The sequence below is a fragment of the Pan troglodytes genome, chromosome 18 (genome assembly GCF_028858775.2).
Source record: "Pan troglodytes isolate AG18354 chromosome 18, NHGRI_mPanTro3-v2.0_pri, whole genome shotgun sequence".
Lineage (NCBI taxonomy): Eukaryota > Metazoa > Chordata > Mammalia > Primates > Hominidae > Pan > Pan troglodytes.
Genome location: NC_072416.2, coordinates 21083718 through 21104980, shown reverse-complemented (window position 1 = coordinate 21104980; position 21263 = coordinate 21083718). Strand labels below are relative to the sequence as shown.

Sequence of the window (21263 nt, the reverse complement as noted above, 5' to 3'; positions counted from 1 at the left end):
CGAGTGTCATGTGGATGCCTGTAGTCCCAGCTACTTGGGAGGCTGAGGCAGGAGAATCTCTTGAACCTAGGAGACGGAGGTTGCAGTGAGCCAAGATCGCACCACTTCACTCCAGCCTGGGCAACAGAGCAAAGCTCCATCTCAAAAAAAACAAAAACAAAAACAAAGAAACCAGGGTTGATAAGTAAAATCTAGTTTTATTTATTGAATTAATGAGTTAATGTATTGTTTAGAGACAGGATCTCCCTCCGCTGCCCATGCTGGAGTGCAGTGGCACAATTATGGTTCACTGCAGCACTGACCTCCTGGGCTCAAGTGATCCTCCTGCCTCTTCCACCTAAGTAGCTAAGACTGTAGGCGCCTGCCACCACACCCAGCTAATTTTTTAAGAACATTTTTTGTACAAAGTGGGTCTTGCTATGTTGCTTAGTCTGGTCTTGAACTCCTGGCCTCAAGTGACCCTCCTGCCTTGGCCTCCCACAGTGTTGGGATTATAGGTGTGAGGTACTGTGCCTGGCCAAATCTAGTTTTAAGAGGTGACTTTAGTTCCTGAAGATACATGCTAACTTGTGCAACTGTAGGCACGTGAGGGCTTAATGGGAGACTCAATTAATAGAATTATAGTATGTTTAGTATTAAAAGACAGTGAGTGGCTGAATCTAGTGTCTTTAGAACTCATGAATGGGCTTCAGCACTGTCTTCTGATTGTTTAGATGAAAACTTCTGGTGTTCAGCTTCAGCTTGTAGCTTCTGAAGAGAATCAGTGCTCAGTACCATGTAGAAGAACAAGGCTTACTCTTAGAATTTCATTTCCGGTGTAAAAAAATTTTAGATTAAATGATAACACTAAACTAAATTAAGCCAGAGTCACAATTCTCATTTCTTGAAATTACATTTTCTTTTTTTCCTTTTAGGGGGATTTCATTCTGAAGATTGAGCCTCCCCTGGGGTGGAGTTTTGGTAAGTTAACTGAATCACTAGACATTCTTTGTAAAAGATTAGATGATATGCCGAATATTAATTTAGGCTAGCAGAGTGCATAAACTATTAAAATATTAAGGATCATTTCCAGTATGGAAGAGGGTTTGTATTCCTCCCCTCCTTGCCCCCATCACTCTGGTTTCGTTCGGATTTACCTTAATCTACCTTAAGACTTTCTGTCACCTTTGAAAAATAGACATCTTTTCTTCTACCTTTCTGGAAACTCCTCCCTTGCAGTTTCACTCATTACGTGGCCGTAGAACAGTATAGAACTCAAGAGTGGGGACTTGGTTCCCGTCCCAGGATGGCTGCTTTTTTAGCCCCCTCAGTTTTTTAATTTTTTATGGAATTAATTGAAACATTTAAAGATTGTGAGATTTGTCATAAAAATCCAGATTTATGTCCCATGAGATGAGAAGACTGTCAGCCTTAAACCTTACCAGTTAAATACCTTTGGGCAAGTTACTTCCCCCGTGTCAGCCTGGCTCCTCACTGTCGAGCAAGGGTAGTTATAGTCCCTGCCCCACTGGGTACTTGGAGGATTAATAAACCAATACTGAGTGTTCAGAGTGGCTGGCACGTAATTAGCAAGTACTCAGTATTCGAAAACAGCCCTTCTGCACACATCCCAATAAAAGCTCCAAACTTTCCTCATATAACTGTCTTCAGGCATAGCTGGGGAGTTGGGGATGGGGTTGAGATCAGAAGAGAGGGTCTGTTTTGATGTAGTTTACATTTTTGAAGAGGAGAGACTCTTGATGTTTCAGCAGAACAGGTGTGGGTGACCCCAGTCCATGGCTTGGGGAGAGGAGTAGGGATCACCGTTGTTGATATCAGGCTTGCTCGTGCATTAGACAAGGAAGAATTTAGCACCTGCCATCGCCAAGGCTAAAATGAGGCTCAGGCAGCTGACAGCTAATTTGGCTCTGTGAGAGCAGCTCTTTTATCAGTTTGTAGTCAGGGATAGGGCGGGGGGTGCCTGGCTGGTACGTTCCAGAAAGCTGGAGAGGAATGTAGCCCTGCTCATGGCCAAAGCAGAAGTCCAGATTGGTGGCCTGGAGGAGTGTTGTGTTTGCCACCCCCCACCCTACCCCCAACTGGTGCTGTTGATAAGCTTTTTAATTGAATTATGCTTTCAGAAAAGTGCCTTGGATGAATTTTCACTAAGTGAACACACCCATGTATCCACCATCCAGATGATAAGATAGCACTTCACCAGCACCCCAGAAGTCCCCATCCTGGGTGCTCATTAGCCATCCCACCCCACCCTCCAGGTGACCACCACCCTGACCTTCTACAAATGAGAGATCCATTTGGTCGTTTTGAACTTTATACAAAGTGCTATCATGCAGGGAACTTTTTAATATCTGGTTTCTTTCACTCAACATTATGAACTTTATCTGTATCATTTGTAGCTTTAGTTCATTCTGTTTGCTGTTCAGAATTCTGATGCATAAATATAAAATTATTTATATTTTATAAAATATTTATATTTTCTTTTCTTTTTTTCTTTTTTTTGAGACTGAGTCTCGCTCTGCTGCCCAGGCTGGAGTGTGATCTCGGTTCACTGCAACTTCTGCCCGGGTTCAAGCAATTCTTGTGCCTCAGCCTCCTCAGTAGATGAGATTACAGGTGTGCACCACCACACCCAGCTAATTTTTGTATTTTTAGTAGAGATGGGGTTTCATCATGTTGACCCAGGCTGGTCTCGAACTCCTGACCTGAAGTGATCTGCCCGCTTTGGCCTCCCAAAGTGTTGGGATTATAGGCAAGAGCCACCACGCCTGGCCTATATTTATATTTTATATTCATATTTTGTATCAGTGATCTCTTCTACTGTTGATGGCCATTTGAGTTGCTTACCGATTTTGGCCACTAAGAGTAGTGCTCCTGTGAACATTCTTGTATGTATATTTTGATACATGTGTGTCTGCATTTTTGCTGAGTATATCACAGGAGTAAAGTTGCTGAGCCATAGAGCTGATACATGCTCAGCTTTAGGTGTTTGCAAACATCCAAAGTGGATGCACCAGTTTGTGTTCTCCCAGCAGTGTACAAGGGTTTCCATTGCTCCACATCCTAACCTACACTTGGTATCGTCAGTTTTTTTTAATTTTAGCCCTTCTGGTAGGGGTGTGGTATTATCTCACTGTGGCCTTGATTTACATTCCACTGATGGCCAATGAGGTTGCACACTTTTTCGTATGTTTATGTTTATTTGCCATGGGCTAGCTGTTTTTGTAAGATTCCTGTTCAAGTCTTTTGCCCATTTTTTATTGGAGTCTGTGTGTGTGTGTGTGTGCGCGCGCGCGTGCATGTACGCGTGCAAGCACGTGTGTAATTCATCTTAACTGAAAATCTCATCTCATGGTTTTCCATTTTTTTCTCTACTCATTACTGCATATTCTTCCTAACCTTTCAAAAACTCAACCTTAACCCCTATTATGATGAACTCTTCAGTTAAAAAATGGAGTTAATTGCTGATATTGAAAAATCAAGAGATGGTATATAAAATCCAGATTTCCAGTTTTTCGGAGAAGTTGGAAGCTCTGGCAAAGCATGGTAGTGGTTGGCAGACTTGAGTGGCAGTTGTCTCCTTTCAATTTGCCACAGTCCCCCTGAGGATGCTCCGCTTACTTCGAACCCATGAAGCCCCTGTGGCCCTGGAGTTTGTGTTCCTGGTTTAACATGGCTGAGCTCATGTCCTTGGTCAGAGAACAGATCCAGAGCCAGACTTTTAGGGTCGAACTGGGGCTCTGTCACTCAGAAGCTCTGTGATCTTGGGAGCTCCTTTAACCTTTCTGTGCCTTAATTTACCCCTCAGTAAATTGCAGCTATTACTGCCTGTCTCTTAAGATAATTGTGAGGATTAAAGGCACTCAGCTCAGTGCCTGGTCGGTGATGAGCATTCAGGAAATAAAATTATGTGGTGCTCACTGAATTTTCACTGGAACTCTGAGATATAACTTAGCTGAAAGGCGTTGTAAAATTATTTTATACTCTAAACACGAATTCCCTCTGGGGCAGGAAACCAGGAGGCTAGGGGGATAGGGGTGAGAGGGAGACTTTTCCCAGAATACTTTTTTGTACCTTTGGATTTGGAAACACACGAGTGTATTAAGTGTCCAAAAGTAAAATGAAATCTGAATAATAAAAATACGTTCTACTTAGGTTCACTGTACCCCAAAACTAAGCTTGCCTTTGTGTCTTGTGTCCCCATTTCCTCCCCTGCTTCGTTCCTCAGAGCCGACGACCGTGGAACTCCATGTGGATGGAGTCAGTGACATCTGCACAAAGGGCGGAGACATCAACTTTGTCTTCACTGGGTTCTCTGTGAATGGCAAGGTTTGTCTTTGGAACTTGATTATTTTTCCTGTTCACTCTATAATGTATACTAAATCCTTTTTTAAAAAAATGCAGGATACTTTAACCTGGGGACTTTGATCCCACAGGGGACCCATGGATAAGTGGCAAGGGAGCCTGTGAACTCTGTACTTCATCCTGTGTAGAACACAGCAGGTATATTTAGGAGTGAGATTGAGGTTGCTGGTCATCCCCTCTGCTCCCAGAGCATAGACTGTTGGTGTTTTTATTTTTTTATTTTTTATTTTGAGACAGGGTCTTGCTCTATTGCCCAGGCTGGAGTGCAGTGGTGCAATCTTGACTCACTGCAGCCTCCACCTCCCAGGTTCAAGTGATTCTCCTGCCTCACCCTCCCGCTCCTTCACCCTCCCGAGTAGCTAGGATTACAAGTGTGTGCCACCATGCCTGGGTAATTTTTGTATTTTCAGTAGAGATGGGCTTTTGCTGTGTTGGCCAGGCTGGTCTCAAACTCCTGACCTCAGGTGATCTGCCTGCCTCCACCTCCCATAGTGCTGGGATTACAGGTGTACGCTGTGCACCCAGCCGCTGTTAGTGTTTATGTCAGGGATGGCCTTTTACAGGGATGCCGAATTGGAAGGACGCACTCTCTAAGCCTTGTGGCATCTTGCTGTCCCTGTGGGTGAATTGAAGTCAGCTTCTCCCAGAGAGAGCGTGCATCTGCTTCTGACACTTACCTAGGAGGATTCCCATCATTTAAGTTCTGAGATTTTTTTGGACCGCCATGGTGGTGTGAATTTAGAGTCCTAACGGGTGTGTGCCCCAGCTCCCGCGATTCAGATTCTCAGGGGAGAGTCGTTTTTCCTCCACCCGCCCTGTGCCTGAGCTTGAGATGTGCTTCCTTCCTTCCTGTCCTTCTCTTCATGATGGGCTTCTTTCTCCTCTACCTTTGCGGTGAGGGGGAGGCCCTGCCATCCCAGCTGTATGTGTGGGCTTCTTGTTAGAGATGGGGATCTTGGGTAGTTTTTTCTTTATCGATGGTTTGCAAAATAATGGTGAATCTTTTTTTATTTTTATTTTTATTTATTTATTTTTTTGAGACAGAGTCTCGCTCTGTGGCCTAAGGTGGAGTGCAGTAGCGCAGTCTCTCTCACCACAACCTCCACCTCCTGGGTTTGAGCAATTCTCCTGCCTCAGCCTCCCCAGTAGCTGGGATTACAGGTGTGTGCCACCTGACCCAGCTAATTTTTATATTTTTATTTTTATGTATATTTACTTTTTTTTTTTTTTTTTTTGAGATGGAGTCTCCCTCTGTCACCCAGGCTGGAGTGCAGTGGCACGATTGCAGCTTACTGCAACCTCCGCCTCCTGGGTTCAAGTGATTCTCCTGCCTCAGCCTCAGGAGTAGCTGGGATTACAAGCATGTGCCGTGAGGTTCAGCTAATTTTTGTATTTTTAGTAGAGACAGGGTTTCACCATGTTGGCCAGGCTGGTCTCAAACTCCTGGCCTCAAGTGGTCTGCCTGCCTCAGCCTCCCAAAGTGCTGGGATTACAGGCGTGAGCCACCACACCCACCCAGACCAATAATGGTGAATCTATAACTGATGATGTCTTAGATTCATTGAAATAGAGTCTTATTTTACTGTTACTGTTCCCTCTCCTACCTCATCCCCAGGAAACATATCCATGATTTATATCATCTTTTCAATGGGATTCTTGACCCAAAGAGGGTTCCTGGCTCCACCTGGGAGTTGTAAGCAGGGCTGCCAGTGCTTTGAGAGGAGGGTGCTTTGCTGGGTGGGCCCTAACTTTCTTCTCCATGGCAGGTCCTCAGCAAAGGGCAGCCCCTGGGTCCTGCGGGAGTTCAGGTGTCTCTGAGAAACACTGGGACCGAAGCAAAGATCCAGTCCACAGTTACACGGCCTGGCGGAAAGTGAGTAGCGTCCTGTCTCTTAGTGTTGCCTTAGAGCCGGGCTCTGACAGGGGTCATGGAGCTGGGTTTGGGAGTTTGGATTCAGGGAGTTCTGGGTTCAGATCCTGATTCAGCCTCTTAACTTTGGGTGAGTTCATGCCCCTCAGAGTGCTGAGTTCCCCACATGTGAAATGGAATCCATTTGACCCATCTTGCCTAGCACTGATGGGATGATTAAATATGAGTTCATACTGGCCAGGCATATTGGCTTGCGCCTATAATGCCAGCACTTTGGGAGGCCAGGATGGGAGGATCACTTGAGTTCAGGAGTTCGAGACCAGCCTGGACAACATAGGGAGACTCAATCTCCACAAATAATTTAAGAAATTATATCAAGTAGAGTCCCACGGGGGAAAACAATTAGCTGGGTGTGGTGGCATGCTCCTGTGGTCGCAGCTACTCGGGAGGCTGAGGCGGGAGGATTGCTTGAGCTTGGAAGGTTGAGGCTGCAGTGAGCCGTGATCATGTGCCACTGTGCTCCAGCCTCGGCAGCAGAGCAAGACCCTGTCTGAAACAAACAAAAAAAGAGTTAATACCCATAAAGCACCTGCTTCAAGGCCTGGGGCTTAGTGGGTCTTCGTTTAGCAGCTCAGCCTGGCTCTGGAGCCTGCCAGCCTGGGCTTGAATCCCAGCTCCCCCATTTGCTGGCTGGTTGACCTAGGGCAAGTTCCTTAACCCCTCTGTGCCTCAGTTTCCTCTTTTGTAAATGAAGATAATTGTGGAACCTATCTCCTAAGGTACTGGAAAGATGAAATTAATATTATTACTTCAAGCTGCTTGGCATATTAGCTCAAATAGGTTAGCTCAGTTATGATTAGAAAAAATCATTATCATTATTATAGCAAAACTGCTTTGTAGTTGGAACAGATGCCTAGCTGACCTTGCTGAGTCAGATTTAAAGCATTTATTTAATGGATGTATATAGTTGAGTTGTAAATGTTAACAGATATGCCAAGATTAATACCAGAATAGTTCAAACTGATAATTCCGAAAGCGTTCAAATCATTACTAACTCCGTTAACATACAAACTGAGTAAATTGCAAAATAGAAGTTTATAATGAGTCTGTCAGTAAGTTATTCAATTTTAAAGTTATTATTGTTGAAACTAGTTTTCATTTTTGAAATAACATTTACTTCTGCTTGACTGGTGCCTCTCCAGCCCTGGTGTGTAGCAGGAATATGGAGCTGTAATTTTTTTTCTGGGCTAGTAATTTGGTGTTGACCTTACTAGAAAAAAATAGTGTCTTGAGCCTACTGAATACCTTTCATCTGCACTAACTGAAACAATGAAACATGTAGCACTGGGCTATTATGAAAACGAAATAGAAGCTCAATCTTACCAATACTTGTAGTAATGTGGTTTCCAAGCCCTATCCAGTTATTGCAGGCAAGATTTGATACAATAAAATACCACAGAAGAAATCAAATGCATTTTCTAGTTCATTTCACTGGACTTAGCCTTCTCATTTGTCAGTTGCCTTACAAATTTGAAGGGATAAACATGTTAGTATACTGGCAGCAGCATTTCCAGCTTTAGCTCGGCTCACTCTGGTGTTAGTCTGTCTATGGCTAGTAGAGTAATTTTCATCAGCTGCTGGTTTCTTATCTCAGTTGCTTTGTGCAAAAACCCAGAATGACTTATCTGTGTTTCTCTAAAGCCTTTTTTCTGGGATTCAAAGCTTGTGATAGTTTACCCTGCCCTGTGTCATTTGCATCATCTTGGGTCAGCGTCCCCCTCAGCCTGTGCATCTGTTCTGTTCTTTTTCACCCCACTTCTCCCTTCCCATGTGTTTCCTTGGACACTTCTGTCCCCTTCTCCTTGTCAGTTCATGCCTGTCACCTCTGTCAAACCCAGTCGAATGTTCTGTGACTGGTCCCTGCTGTGCTACAAGGATTGGTTTTATGCCAGAAATCCTTGAGATTAAGGGAGACGTAAGCACTCCTCTTTCCGATCAGCACATGGAGCACCCCTCTTGGCACACAGTAAGTGCTCAGTAAGCGCTCTTTTATGCAGATTTGTACAGTGAAGGATTGAATTTCATTCATGCTCATTTAACAAGCTAATGGAAGTTTGCGATAATTCCCACATTGTTTTCTTGTGCTGCCAACATTAGTCATAGAATTAGAAATACTTGGGTTGTTTGGAGAAAGTTAAATGGTTATTTTTTATGTCTTAGGTTTGCATTTTTTAAAGTTCTGCCTGGAGATTATGAAATCCTCGCAACTCATCCAACCTGGGCGTTGAAAGAGGTGAGTGTGACAGCTACGTCTATAGCCATGCCAATAATATGCTGGTCTTGGGACAGATGTAGGGCTTTTCAATTTAGGATATGAAAAGAATTTATGGTTTCTCCAGGACCAGATGAAGAACCAATGTTGCTGTTGTTTAGCTTGGTAGTTATTTATAAGGTGTAACTCCTCACTGTAGCAGATGTTGCTTGTGTTAGTTTCAGTTTTAGGTGACAGTGTTGTCTTCCTGCTGTGAAATAGATCTGTTTTATTAACTATAGCTATTTTAAACTAAATCAACAACAGAAGGCCCTGACGAGATTTATTTGTTGTTCTTTTTTCAGCCTGAAACAGAAATCTGTAAATATACTAAACATTCTAGAAACTGTGGTACGCGTGACCAAGGAGAATGTATGAGAATGTTTATTGCAGCTTTGTTTGTAATAGCAAAATATTGTAAACTACCTAAATGCCTTTTAAGAGAAGAATGGATTGGGGTTCCATCATACAATAGGCTGCTGTATGTCAGCAGTAATGAATGAACCAGAGCTACATATATTAATGTAACTACATTTAAAAACAGAGTTGAAGGAAATATGATTTTAAATACTTGTGATAATCATTTATGGATACAGTCTTTTTTTTTTTTTTTTTTTTTAAAGACGGAGTCTCGCTCTGTTGTCAAGACTGGAGTGCAGTGGCGTGATCTTGGCTTATTGCAACCTTGGCCTTCTGTGTCCAAGTGAGTCTCCGGCTTCAGTCTCCTGAGCAGCTGAATTACAGGGATGTGCCACCACGCCCAGCTAATTTTTGTATTTTTAGTATATATGGGATTTTGCCATGTTGGCCAGGCTGGTCTCGAACTCCTAGCCTCAAATGATCCACCAGCCCCGGGCTCTCAAAGTGGTGGGATTACAGGTATAAACCAGTGCACTCGGCCAGATACAGTCTTTTTTTTTTTTTTTGCAACAGGGTCTTGCTCTGTTGCCCAGGCTAGAGTACAGTGACATATTCATGGCTCATTGCAGCCTCTGGTTCCTGGCCTTAAGCGATCCTTCCACCTTGGCCTCCCAGGGATCTGGAACTGCAGGCATGTGCCACTGCCCCTAGCTAAGGATACAGTCTTTGTTTTTGAGATGATGTCTTGCTCTTGTTGCCCAGGCTGGAGTGCAATGGCGCGATCTCAGCTCATTGCAACCTCTGCCTCTTGGGTTCAAGTGATTCTCCTGCCTCAGCCTCCTGAGTAGCTGGGGTTACAGGCACCTGCCACCATGCCCAGTTAATTTTTGTATTTTTAGTAGGGACGGGGAGGATACGGTCTTATGTAGAAAAATTATGAAGACATGTATGGGAATAGCAGACGCTGTTCAAAATGATACTGACTTCTAGAGAAAGAGGGAGGAGGGGGACTTTGGGGTATGCCAGCATCTTGAATTGTATTTTTTTAAATTTGTTTAGCTGGTTAGAAGGTATGTAAGTGTTCTTTAGCATATCTTTTTTTGTTTGACTGAAATAGTTTATAGTCAAAGATCAAAAAAGGAACTCCACCTAGTAGGTGAGGTTCTGTAATAGCCGTGAAAGACCAAATTAAAATAAGACTTAAGGGACATCTTGACATGTTAGCTTGTGTGTTAGTATTGAAGCTGTATCTCATTTTTGCTAAAGAAGCATTGGAATCAGTATTTCAGCTTCTACTCTATATGTTTTATTATTATTTTTACTCTGTAGGTTTTACGCACTTATAATTGACGATAGTTTCACACCTAGATGTCTCTTCTTACTGTTTATGACTTTTGGTTTTGGGGGTTTTTCTCTTCTGCAGCAACATTTAAAAATATTTTATTCGAGGCTGGGCGCAGTTGCTCATGCTGTAATTCCAGCATTTTGGGAGGCTGAGGTGGGTGGATCACTTGAGGTCAGGAGTTCGAGACCAACCTGGCCAACATGGTGAAACCGCATCTCTACTAAAAATAGAAAAAAATTAGCCAGGAATGGTGGCATACACCTGTAATCCCAGCTACTCGGGAGGCTGAGGCAGGAGAATCGCTTGAACCTGGGAGGTGGAGGTAGCAGTGAGCCAAGATTGCACCACTGCACTTCAGCTTGGGTGACAGAGTGAGACTCCATCTCAAAAAAAAAAAAAAAAATTTATTCGAAATGAAAGAGCTTACACATTTATAAATAGAAGAGATTTTAAGGTTTACATTGTATGTTAATTGTCTGCATAGAAGAATCTGAGTTTATTAATATGAGATTGGGATTTTCAAGTAAAGCATGTTGTTAGAAGTCAGGATAATGTTTATCCTCCTGGGGTGTTAGTGACCGGAAGCAAGTGTGAGGGCACTTCTGGCTTGCTGGTGCTATTCTGTTGGGTAACCAGTGCCCAATTTGTGACAAGCCCTGTGCTGTGTGCTTAGAATCTGTACACTTTTCTCTGTGTTTATTGTACCTTAACAAAAATGTTAAAAAATATACACATATTGTGAAAAGAACAACTTAAGGCAAATTAAACAGAGTTTAATTGAGCATAGAACAATTATGCTCAGGGTAGCCCCCTGAGCATAGAACATTTCTGCTCAGGGTAGCCCCCTGAGCCAGAATAGGTTTACAGCGACTGTGGCACTGTTGCGTGATTGGAAAGGGTTTATGGACAGAAAAAGAAAGTGACGGACAGAAAGTGGAAGTGAGGTACAGAAACAGTTGGATTGGTTACAGCTGGACGTTTGTCTTATTTGCACATGGTTTGAACAGTTGGCTGCCTGTGAGTAGTTGAAGGGTGGCTGCTTGAATTGGCTGAGACTTGGCAACACGTACAGAGAAACCTTTAGGCCAAACTTAAAATATGTAAGGAGGCAGCTTTAGGCTAATCTTCAGTTAACACTATATATCATTAAAAATAGAAAAAAAGGCAAAATATGCTCATTAAAAAAATTGGAACATACAGAGGAATATAAAGCAGCGGAAACAAATTTTGGAAGCTGGAAAAGTATACAAGTAAAATAGCACCATATAGACAAAATCATTATTGTTTACATTTTACCACATTTCCTTTCACTTCATTTTGGGCATTAAAAAATAATGATAAGCCAGGCACGGTGGCTCACACCTGTAATCCCAGCACTTTGGGAGGCTGAGGCGGGTGGATCACCTGAGGTCAGGAGTTCGAGACCAGCCTGGCCAACATGGTGAAACCCTGTCTCTACTAAAAATACAAAAATTAGCCGGGCGTGGTGGCGAGCGCTTGTAATCCCCGCTACTTGGGAGGCTGAGGCAGGAGAATCTCTTGAAGCCAGGAGGCAGAGGTTGCAGTGAGCCGAGGTTGCGCCATTGCACTCAAGCCTGTGCGACATACTGAGACTCCGTCTCAAAAAAAGAAGTGATCATACTGAATAAGCAATTTTATAGATTATGTTTCCCAGTTAATATTTTAGCTTCAGCGTGTCCTCATGTTGTTAGGCACTTTGCAAGTGTTTATTTTTTTACAGGTTAAAATCTTTTTCTGTTACAGGCAAGCACCACAGTGCGTGTAACCAACTCCAATGCCAATGAGGCCAGTCCCCTCATAGTTGCTGGCTACAATGTGTCTGGCTCTGTCCGAAGTGATGGGGAGCCCATGAAAGGGGTGAAGTTTCTTCTCTTTTCTTCTTTAGTAACTAAAGAGGTAAGCAAAGAAAAGAACAAAAGAGATGGTGTGAGGGGTAGGAGGGTGGGGGAGTATAGCCCAGAACGTACTGTTGTAAGAAATGCAGGTCTGAGTTGATTTATCATTTTAACACTTAAGAATATCGTCTGTCTCAGGCCGGGTGTGGTAGCTCATGCCTGCAATCCCAGCACTTTGGGAGGCCAAGGTGGGTGGATCACTTGAGCTCAGGAGTTTTAGACCAGCCTGGCCAACATTATGAAACCCCATCTCTACTAAAAATACAAAAACATTAGCCGGGCATGTTGGCACGTGCCTGTAGTCCCGGCTGCGTGGGAGGCTGAGGCAGTAGAATCGCCTGAACCCAGGAGGTGGAGGTTGCAGTGAGCCGAGATCACGCCACTGCACTCCAGCCTGGGTGACAGAGTGAGACTGTCTCAAAAAAAAAAAAAAAAAAAATTCAAGAATATCATGTGTCTCTGTTGACTCACAAGACATTGCACATCTACACTGGGAGGCAGTGGTATGTGATGGAAAGTACACAGGCTTTGAAATCAGACCTGGGTTTAAACAAATCTCAGGTTTAAACAAATTCCTCTTCCTAGCTGTGCGACCCTGGGCCGGTCACGTTACCTTCCTGTGCCTCCGTTTCCTTATTTGGAGAATGGTGACCCATCATAAGGAAGGACAGTCATGTCATCTTTCCTGGGAAGACTGTGCCAGTTTTTAACTTTGCAACTTGAATGTCAAGATTTTTGTTCCTTTTTTCTGTATTAATGTGTCTTAGATTTCAGAAATACATATATTGACATGAAACTTAAAAAAATTTTCCTATAATGTGGCTAATTGATGGTATTCAGAACATGTAAATGGAAAAGGAAGTCTTGTCTTTTTTACCCCCTGGCATAGGATGTCCTGGGCTGCAATGTCTCACCAGTGCCTGGGTTCCAGCCCCAAGACGAGAGTCTGGTGTATTTGTGCTACACGGTCTCCAGAGAAGATGGCTCGTTCTCTTTCTATTCCTTGCCAAGTGGGGGCTACACTGTGGTGAGTGAAGCAGATTTCCATTCTGTTTATGTCTGGGACTCTCGTGACACAGTAAAAGCCAATGCTGTTCGGGTGTTAAAGGAAAAGATGGTTGGCCTGCAGTTCTCTGAACACGCTGTTAAGCAGTAACTTACTTAAGATGAGACACTCACCCCTTCGTAATAGCTACAAAAAGGGCAAGGCTTCCTCTTTTCGAATCTGCAACAGTTATGATGAATGTTTCTCTTGGTCTGTCTGAACCCCTTGTCATTTGTGGGCTGCTAGATCGATTATTAATATTGCTGATTGATCATGTTAGTGGTTCTTAGTGATTAACTGACTCTTCCTTCCAGATTCCGTTCTATCGAGGGGAGAGGATTACCTTTGATGTGGCGCCTTCCAGACTTGACTTCACAGTGGAGCATGACAGCCTGAAAATCGAGGTAAGGCTTTTCTGTCTTCTGGAGGGACAGGTGTTTGAGTTCCCATCCCTAGGCACAGGTATTGCAAACATGTTTTTAAAAAAAATCAATTATTTTATCTGGAAGGGCTGTTGGAAAAAATGCCATCTGGTATTATATTCTTACACATGGTGTCCTTATCGTAGAGAGCTGGATTCCTAGTTAAATCTACTCATTCAGTGAAATATATTTATTGATTGCCAGTGACATACGTTTCAGGCACCATCCAGGACTGGGGATACAGCAGTGACCAAAAGAGGCAAAAATGCTTGTCCCTGTGGACCTCATTTTTTTTTTTTTTTTTTTTAAGATAGGGTCTCACTGTGTGGCTCAAGCTGGAGTGCAGTGGTACGATCTCGTCTCACTGCAGCCATTGCCTCCAGGGCTCAAGTGATCCTCCCACCTCAGCCTGTTGAGTAGCTGGGACCACAGGCGCGTGCCACCATGCCCAGCTAATTTTTGTATTTTTGTTAGAGTTGGGGTTTCACCATGTTGCCCAGGCTGTTCTCTAACTCCTGGGTTCAAGTGATCTGCCTGCCTCAGCTTCCCAAAGTGTTGGGATTACAGGTGTGAGCCATCGCACCTGGCTAGACCTCATGTTCTAATGACAGGAAGGGTCAATACATGTATAGATGTATAAGTTAGAAAGTACAGTAGAAGGTGATAAGTGTTCTCTAGAAAAATAAAGGAAGAAAGGAGGTTGTACAGTATCAGGGTGGAGACAGGGGTTGCAGTTGTACATAGGGTGTTTTTGGGAAGTCCTCCCTGTGAAGGTGACATTTGAGCAACAACCTGAAGGGAAAGAACAAGAGAACCATACTTCACTCCTGCAGGAAGAGTGTGTAAGACTGAGGGAATGGCACGTGCAAAGGTCCTGAGGCAGGAGTGTGCTGAAGGGTTTGGGGCATCCCAAGGAGGCTAGGGTGGCTGGAGTGGAGGGAATGAGCAAGGAAGGAGGAGGCGGAAAGAGGGTCAGGGAGGTGACAGGGCAGATTGTGCAGGGCTTGGTGGGCCACTTTGCCTATAACTCTGGGTGAGAATTGGTGCCACTGGAAGGTTCCTAGCAGAGGAGTGGCGTGATCCTTCTGGCAGCTGCGTTGAGGAGAGTTTGCAGGGTGTCAGGGTGGAAGTGGGAGACCAGTTGGGATGCCATGGCCATAAACCAGGTGAGAACTGGCAGAGCTTGGACCGTGATGGTAGGAATGGGCAGTGTGATACATGGCTTGATAAACTGCCTAGACCCTCACATAAATGGCAAATGTATTTTTCATCTCACTTACGTCTCCTTTAATTACAGAAGTAGAAAATGGTTACTGTAGAAAATTGGCTAGCTAGAACAAATCCCAAAAGAAAATAACAGCCTCTCCTAAGTGGACCACCCAATGTTAGAGTTATCGAAGCAATTATATTTTAATCATTTTCTTTTAATATTACATTTGAAAGTACTGTGTTAAAATCGCTTAAACTGGCAGAAGCGGACTTTTAGGTCATATGCACAGTGGGGTGCAGACTCTGCATTTTAAGATTCAGTGGAGTGTTTGACCGTTCTGCTGTACACTGGAGGGGAAAGAGAAGGGTAAGAAGATGAAGCCTTTACTTTGCTTCTCGTAGCTTGCAGAGAAGGATGGGGGCAGGTGAGCAGAGACAGCTATTCCCAGATTACAGCCAAATACATATTTTGAAAATGATGAATGGAATTTCAGGGAATGGGGCCCTGTAAGTTCCCTGAGGTCAGGTACCGTGTCTTATTCTTTACTGTTTTCCTAACATGTGATTTAGTGCCTGGCACATAGTAGGTGCCCAGCAAAAATATTTGTTGAGTACATATGTGAATTAATAAGTAGGTAATGCATGGAATGAAACATGTCTTTTTGGAAAGATCAAGGACTACCTGTCATGTGAGACCATCACTAACAAACCATTTGCTGAAAAAAAAATTAAAAAATAACAAAGAAGGGCTACCTGCATAAAAAGGAAGTCATTTAATTATTTAAAGCTTCATCTCAAATGCTGTTGCACACGTGCGTGCACACGTTCATTCATTCAGGAGTCAGTTATTGAGTGTCTGCTGTGTACCAGGTGACTAAGACAGAAAAAGTCCCTGTCTCCATGAGGTAACATGCTAGTGGGAGGGAGACAACTAAGAAATCGAACGAGGACATTTCAGATACTGGTAAGTTTGATGAAGATACTAAAATAGGTTAGCAGTGGTGACCTTGGGGATACACAGATCAGGGCTGGAACTCAGTAACTGCAGAGAAAGCACAGGTGTGCTGCTCACAGGCGAGTGGGGCACAGACACAGACACAGACACATGGAGCATGGGACCACGTGTGAGCCAGTGATGGTGGTGGAGGAGGGTGGTCTAGGTGGATTTCTTTTTTTTTTTTTTTTTTTCCTTTGAGACAGAGTCTTGCTGCTTCACACAGGCTGGCACTATCTTGGCTCACTGCAACCTCTGCATCCCGAGTTGAAGCGATTCTCCTGCCTCAGCCTCCCGAGTAGCTGGGATTACAGGCGCCTGCCACCACATCTGGCTAATTTTTGTATTTTTAGTGGAGACAGGGCTTCACCATGTTGGCCAGGCTGGTCTTGGACTCCTGACCTCAAGTGATCTGCCTGCCTTGGCCTCCCAAAGTGCTGGGATTACAGGCGTGAACCACTGCGCCTGGCCTAGGTGGATTTCATAAGGACCTGTGTTCAGGTCGTGGTGGAAAGACAGGAGGGGGCACGTGAGACCTTGCAGAGGTGGAATCCACAGGACTGATCGATGCTGGAGGAGCGGGGCGGGGCATCCGAAGTGATGCCGGGGTGTGCATGGGAGACTGGAGGAAGACGTGGGTCACCAAAATGGGGGCATCTGGAGGGGAGGAGATGGCACAGGGGTAAGGGTGGGGGGGGGCTTCTAGAAGCTTGAGTCAGTGACCTTTTAACGAGGGAAGTAAGTCTCTAGACTTTTCTGTTGTTTGACACTCAGCAGTGTGTTGGGAACACAACAGAGAAGACAGATGTGGGTAAAGTGAGAGGGAGCCCGGCTGGCACACAGGACCGGGGCACTGAGTGTTGGGAGGTGGGCGGCAGGAGCAGACATGGTAGGTGGTGGCCGGCGCAGCAGAAGGAGGCTTTGTGGCTCTGGCACAGGAGCACCTTCGAGCACCTTCTTCTTCTTCTTTGTTTTCTAGCCCGTGTTCCACGTCATGGGATTCTCCGTCACCGGGAGGGTCTTGAACGGACCCGAAGGAGATGGTGTTCCAGAAGCAGTAGTCACCCTGAATAACCAAATCAAAGGTGGGCTGACACAGCAGCCCCAGGCTGATGGCCAGCGCTGTTTTTGGATCACAGAGAGAAATGGAGAGGAACTGATGACTATATGAGAACATGGCAGCTTTTGGTCTCAAGTATTCTGGTGTACATGTAAGGATACACTGTTGTTTTTGGCTTATCTTCTGTTAGTGTGTTTTTGTTTTACAGTTAAAACAAAAGCTGATGGCTCATTCCGCCTTGAGAACATAACCACAGGGACATACACCATCCATGCTCAGAAAGAGCACCTCTACTTTGAAACGGTCACCATCAAAATTGCACCGAACACACCTCAGCTGGCTGACATTATTGCAACAGGGTAAGCTTATCGTGTGGATTTGGAAGTGCCAGTAAATATGCTGGCAGCCAGTGTAGAACAAAATGACCTGTGATCTGTGTGTCTTTGCTGAGTTTAAGAACTTAAGAAAGATTAGTACTTTTTTTTTTTTTTTTTTTTGAGAGTCAGAGTCTTGCCCTGTTGCCCAGGCTGTAGTGCAGTGGTGCCATCTCGATTCACTGCAACCTCTGCCTCCCAGGTTCAAGTGATTCTCCTGCCTCAGCTTCCCAAGTAGCTGGGACTACAGGCGTGCCCCACCACACCCAGCTAATTTTTGTATTTTTAAGTAGAGACAGGGTTTCACTCTATGTTGGCCAGGCTAGTCTCAAAACTCCTAACCTCAGGCTGTTTGCCTGCTTTGGCCTCCCAAAGTGCTGGGATTATAGGTGTGAGACACTGCACCCGGCCAAGAAAGATTAGTTCTAAATCTTACAAACTGAAGGTACTGACATGTCGGATGCTTAATGAAAAGTCCCTTGCTTCAAATTAAAATGGGCTTGTGAAATTAAAAAATCTTTCATGTCTGACTTTCACGATCTTTCACAGGACCCCTCTGCTTACTCTTTGAGGATTTTTGGAAGATGGTATTGTTGGTTGAGAAAGCTTATTGGAAGATGCTTCAGGTCATTGGTGTAGTTCTTCCTGCTTGTAGTTACTCATTATACTATAAGTACAGGCAGGGACATCTTGTGGTTGAATTCATGTGGTTTTAGCATCATCTGAAGCAAGATTGTGTAGTGCCAAGAACTTGGGCTTTGGAGTGAGATCCCAGATCCACCTGCATGTAACCTGCAGAACAGCTTTAGACATAACAGGTGCTCACAAAACAGTAGCTTAGAAGGAGAGTGCAGGGTCTGCTTGGGAGAAGCGCGGCATGAGCAAAGTCAGGCAGTCTCACAGCAGCATGAGGTGGCTGCGGGTGTAAAGCTGGGTGCTACTGGAGCAGAATATACTGGCAGGTGAAGGTGATGATGAGGCCAACCCCATAGCACCTCCTCACACCCCACCGGGGCGTAGGGGCTTTCTCCCACTGGGGCCAACGGGCCGTGAGTGGTTTTGAGCATTAATTTAACAAGCTTTGATCATTGTTTTCAATAGGGCATTCTGAAAACAATGGCATGGAGTAGAGTGGCTTTGAAGGGGACAGGCCTTGGGCACAGGAGGTCTGAAAGCAGAGACAAGGGCTTGCCTTGTAGGGAAGTCAGGGACAGACTGGTGAGATATTTAGGGTGCCCAGCTTGAGAGGTGTGATGGCTGGGGACAGAAAGAGAAGCCAGTTAGGTGATGAGGGTTCAGATTTGGCCACATTGGTCTGTAGGACCACTAGGTGGAGCTCTTCAATAGGCGCTTGGATGGATGGTCAATCCTGAAGATTCGGCTGCAGGTGGCAGCCAGGACCTCAAATATGTATGTGCAGGTAGAATTAGAAGAACAGTAGGCCAAAAACAGAGTGCCAGGTGGCCCAGGGGGGACCTAGGGAGCATGAGGTCATAGGAACTAAGAAAGTAAGTTTGGGGTAGGAGGTAGTGCCCAACAGGGAGGTGCAGGGAGCTGAGCCCTGGTGAACACAGTCCCCTGGCTTGATCACTGAGGAGGCCACAGTGACTCTTTTCTGTAGACAGATGGAGGTCGAGGTCAAGGAGTCCAGTGGTGAATGGAAGACAGGGAAGCAAATTACCCTCAGAAAGTAATTCTTGGATTGAAGTCTTTCCCACCTTCCATAAACACTTTGTGCAATTACTCTAGATGAGGCACTGAAAAATGCTTCGTACCTAATAATTAATCAAACTAGTGTTCCAGAGATGGGGCTTTCACCCTACCAGGGAGACAGACTGAAGACAAATACATCTGTGGCCAGGCTTAATGCCTCACACCTGTAATCCATCCCAGCACCTTGGGAGGCGGAGGTGGGCGGATCGCTTGAGCCCAGGAGTTTGAGACCAGCCTGGGCAACTTGGCAAAACACCATCTCTACCAAAAATGCAAAAAGTAGCTAGTTTCATAACCTGGTCTAAAAATAAATAAATAAAGAGATAAAAATTAAAAGATAACAAGATTTTAAAAAAAGACAAAAAAGACAAATACATTTATGCTGCTAAATTATGGCAAGTGTTGTGCAGGGAAGAGATCAGGGTGCTGCAAGAAGAGCTAATTTAGAGTGGGAGCTCTGCAAGGCTCTCTGGGTTGCAGAGACCTTAGTAGAGACTAAAAGTTAGCTAAAGAAAATCTTCCCTAGTAGAGAAGCAGCATGCTCAGAGGCCTGCATAGGATAGGAAGGACCTGAAAGGCAGTCTGCGCAGCTGGAGGAGGTGGGTGAGGTCAGGGAGCTCTGGGGCCTTGTAGCCTTGCTTTGGGATTGGGCTTTGCTCCCTAATGCAGTGGAAACCCGTTAGGAGTTGTCTGTTGGTTGGCCGGGCACGGTGGCTCACGCCTATGATCTCAGCACTTTGGGAGGCTGAGGTGGGCGGATCATGAGGTCAGGAGTTCAAGCCCAGCCTGGCCAGCATGGTGAAACCCGGTCTGTACTAAATATACAAAAGGTTGGCAGGGCATGGTGATGCGCGCCTATAATCCCAGCAACTCAGGAGGCTGAGGCAGGAGAATCGCTTGAACCCGGGAGGCAGGGGTTGCAGTGAGCTGAGATTGCACCATTGCACTCCAGCCTGGCCGACAGGGTGAGATTCCGTCTCGAAAAAAAAAAAAAGAGTTATCAGTTGGCAAGGGAGTGATAGGGATCATGGTACTTTAAAAAGTTTGTTTTTCTTCCTGGCTGCTGTGTGGAGAATGGCTTGGAGGAAAGCCATGGTGTGAATGGAGGGGCCAGATATGAGGCAGTGGTGGTTGTCTGGAGGAGATATGGTAGTGGCCGGGCCCAGGCGGCTGGCAGGCGAGGGAGCGAGGAGTAGATGGATTTGGTAGGTCACATGGAGAACACACCCACAGGCCTGTGCTGTTGAGGTTACAGGTTTCTTATTTGAGCCACTGGGTAGATGGAGGAGGCGCTGTTCACAGAGATGGAGGAAATATATTTATTTTCTCCTTTAAAGTAGAGTATTTGAGTCAAAGAAAGAAAAATAGCATTTGTTGAACATTTTTGGAAAATCTCTTTTTTTTATTGGCCGACGTAGTACATTTGCCTTTTTAGCACACTGATACTTCTTACTATTTCTTTTCCTTTTTATTTTTTTTGAGACAGGGTCTTACTCCGTTGCCCAGGCTGGAGTACAGTGGCACCATCTTGGCTCACTGCAGCCTCCGCTTCTCGGGTTCAAGTGATTCTCCTGCCCTAGCCTCCTGAGTAGCTGGGATTACAGGCTAATTTTTATATTTTTTAGTAGAGATGTGGTTTTGCTGTGTTGGCTAGGCTGGTCTCGAACTCCTGACCTCAAGTGACCCACCCGCCTCGGCTTCCCAAAGTACTGGGCTTACAGGCTGAGCCATGGTGCCTAGTCTTCCTTTAAAGTAAAATAAAAATATTACTCAATTTATTGTAAAAACAAACTCTTTGGCTTCTGTCCAAATGACTGTGAAAATAGATTTCTCTCAATATCCACCAATATTACCTGTTTCTGTCCATATATGTATTTAAACCCTGTTGAAAGAATTTATTGATACAAATCAATTTTTAAGGGCTTCAGTATAACGGAACCTTTTTCTACCACCCTTTTGGTTTATTTTTCCAAACTAAGCCAGTATAGATTTGAGGTTTAGGGAGAATAGGCACTTCTTTTTAATAAGAATATGGGCTAAAACATATCTTATGGTTCAAATATTTACAACTTAAGGAGGCAAAGAGATTTGATAGGAAATAGACAAGGTGATGTGTCCCCTGACAGGTACACAAATCAAGAGAATATGACAGGTCCTTGGGAATGATTGTGTCAGTGTTTGCTTCCCATCCTTTTATTCTGAAAGTTCACAGTAGGGGAATGTGAGAACCAAAATGCATATGCTAGGTCAGGGATTGGGACACTTTCTCTGTGGAGAGCCAG

The 21263-nt window shown here is 44.6% G+C and overlaps 1 protein-coding gene across 3 annotated transcripts in view; it reads left to right on the top strand.

Annotated features, from left to right (window-relative positions):
• The window catches only part of LOC454345 (BOS complex subunit NOMO1), a 63888-nt gene that overhangs the window by 7519 nt on the left and 35106 nt on the right, over positions 1 to 21263 (top strand). For all 3 annotated transcript variants that reach the window (XM_054668243.2, XM_054668240.2, XM_054668241.1), the window contains exons 3-11: positions 915 to 960; positions 4226 to 4326; positions 6129 to 6235; positions 8453 to 8525; positions 12013 to 12165; positions 13054 to 13191; positions 13524 to 13613; positions 16814 to 16919; positions 17103 to 17253. In XM_054668243.2, coding sequence (XP_054524218.1) covers positions 915 to 960; positions 4226 to 4326; positions 6129 to 6235; positions 8453 to 8525; positions 12013 to 12165; positions 13054 to 13191; positions 13524 to 13613; positions 16814 to 16919; positions 17103 to 17253 — 965 coding nt within the window. The remainder of the gene's footprint in view (positions 1 to 914; positions 961 to 4225; positions 4327 to 6128; positions 6236 to 8452; positions 8526 to 12012; positions 12166 to 13053; positions 13192 to 13523; positions 13614 to 16813; positions 16920 to 17102; positions 17254 to 21263) is intronic.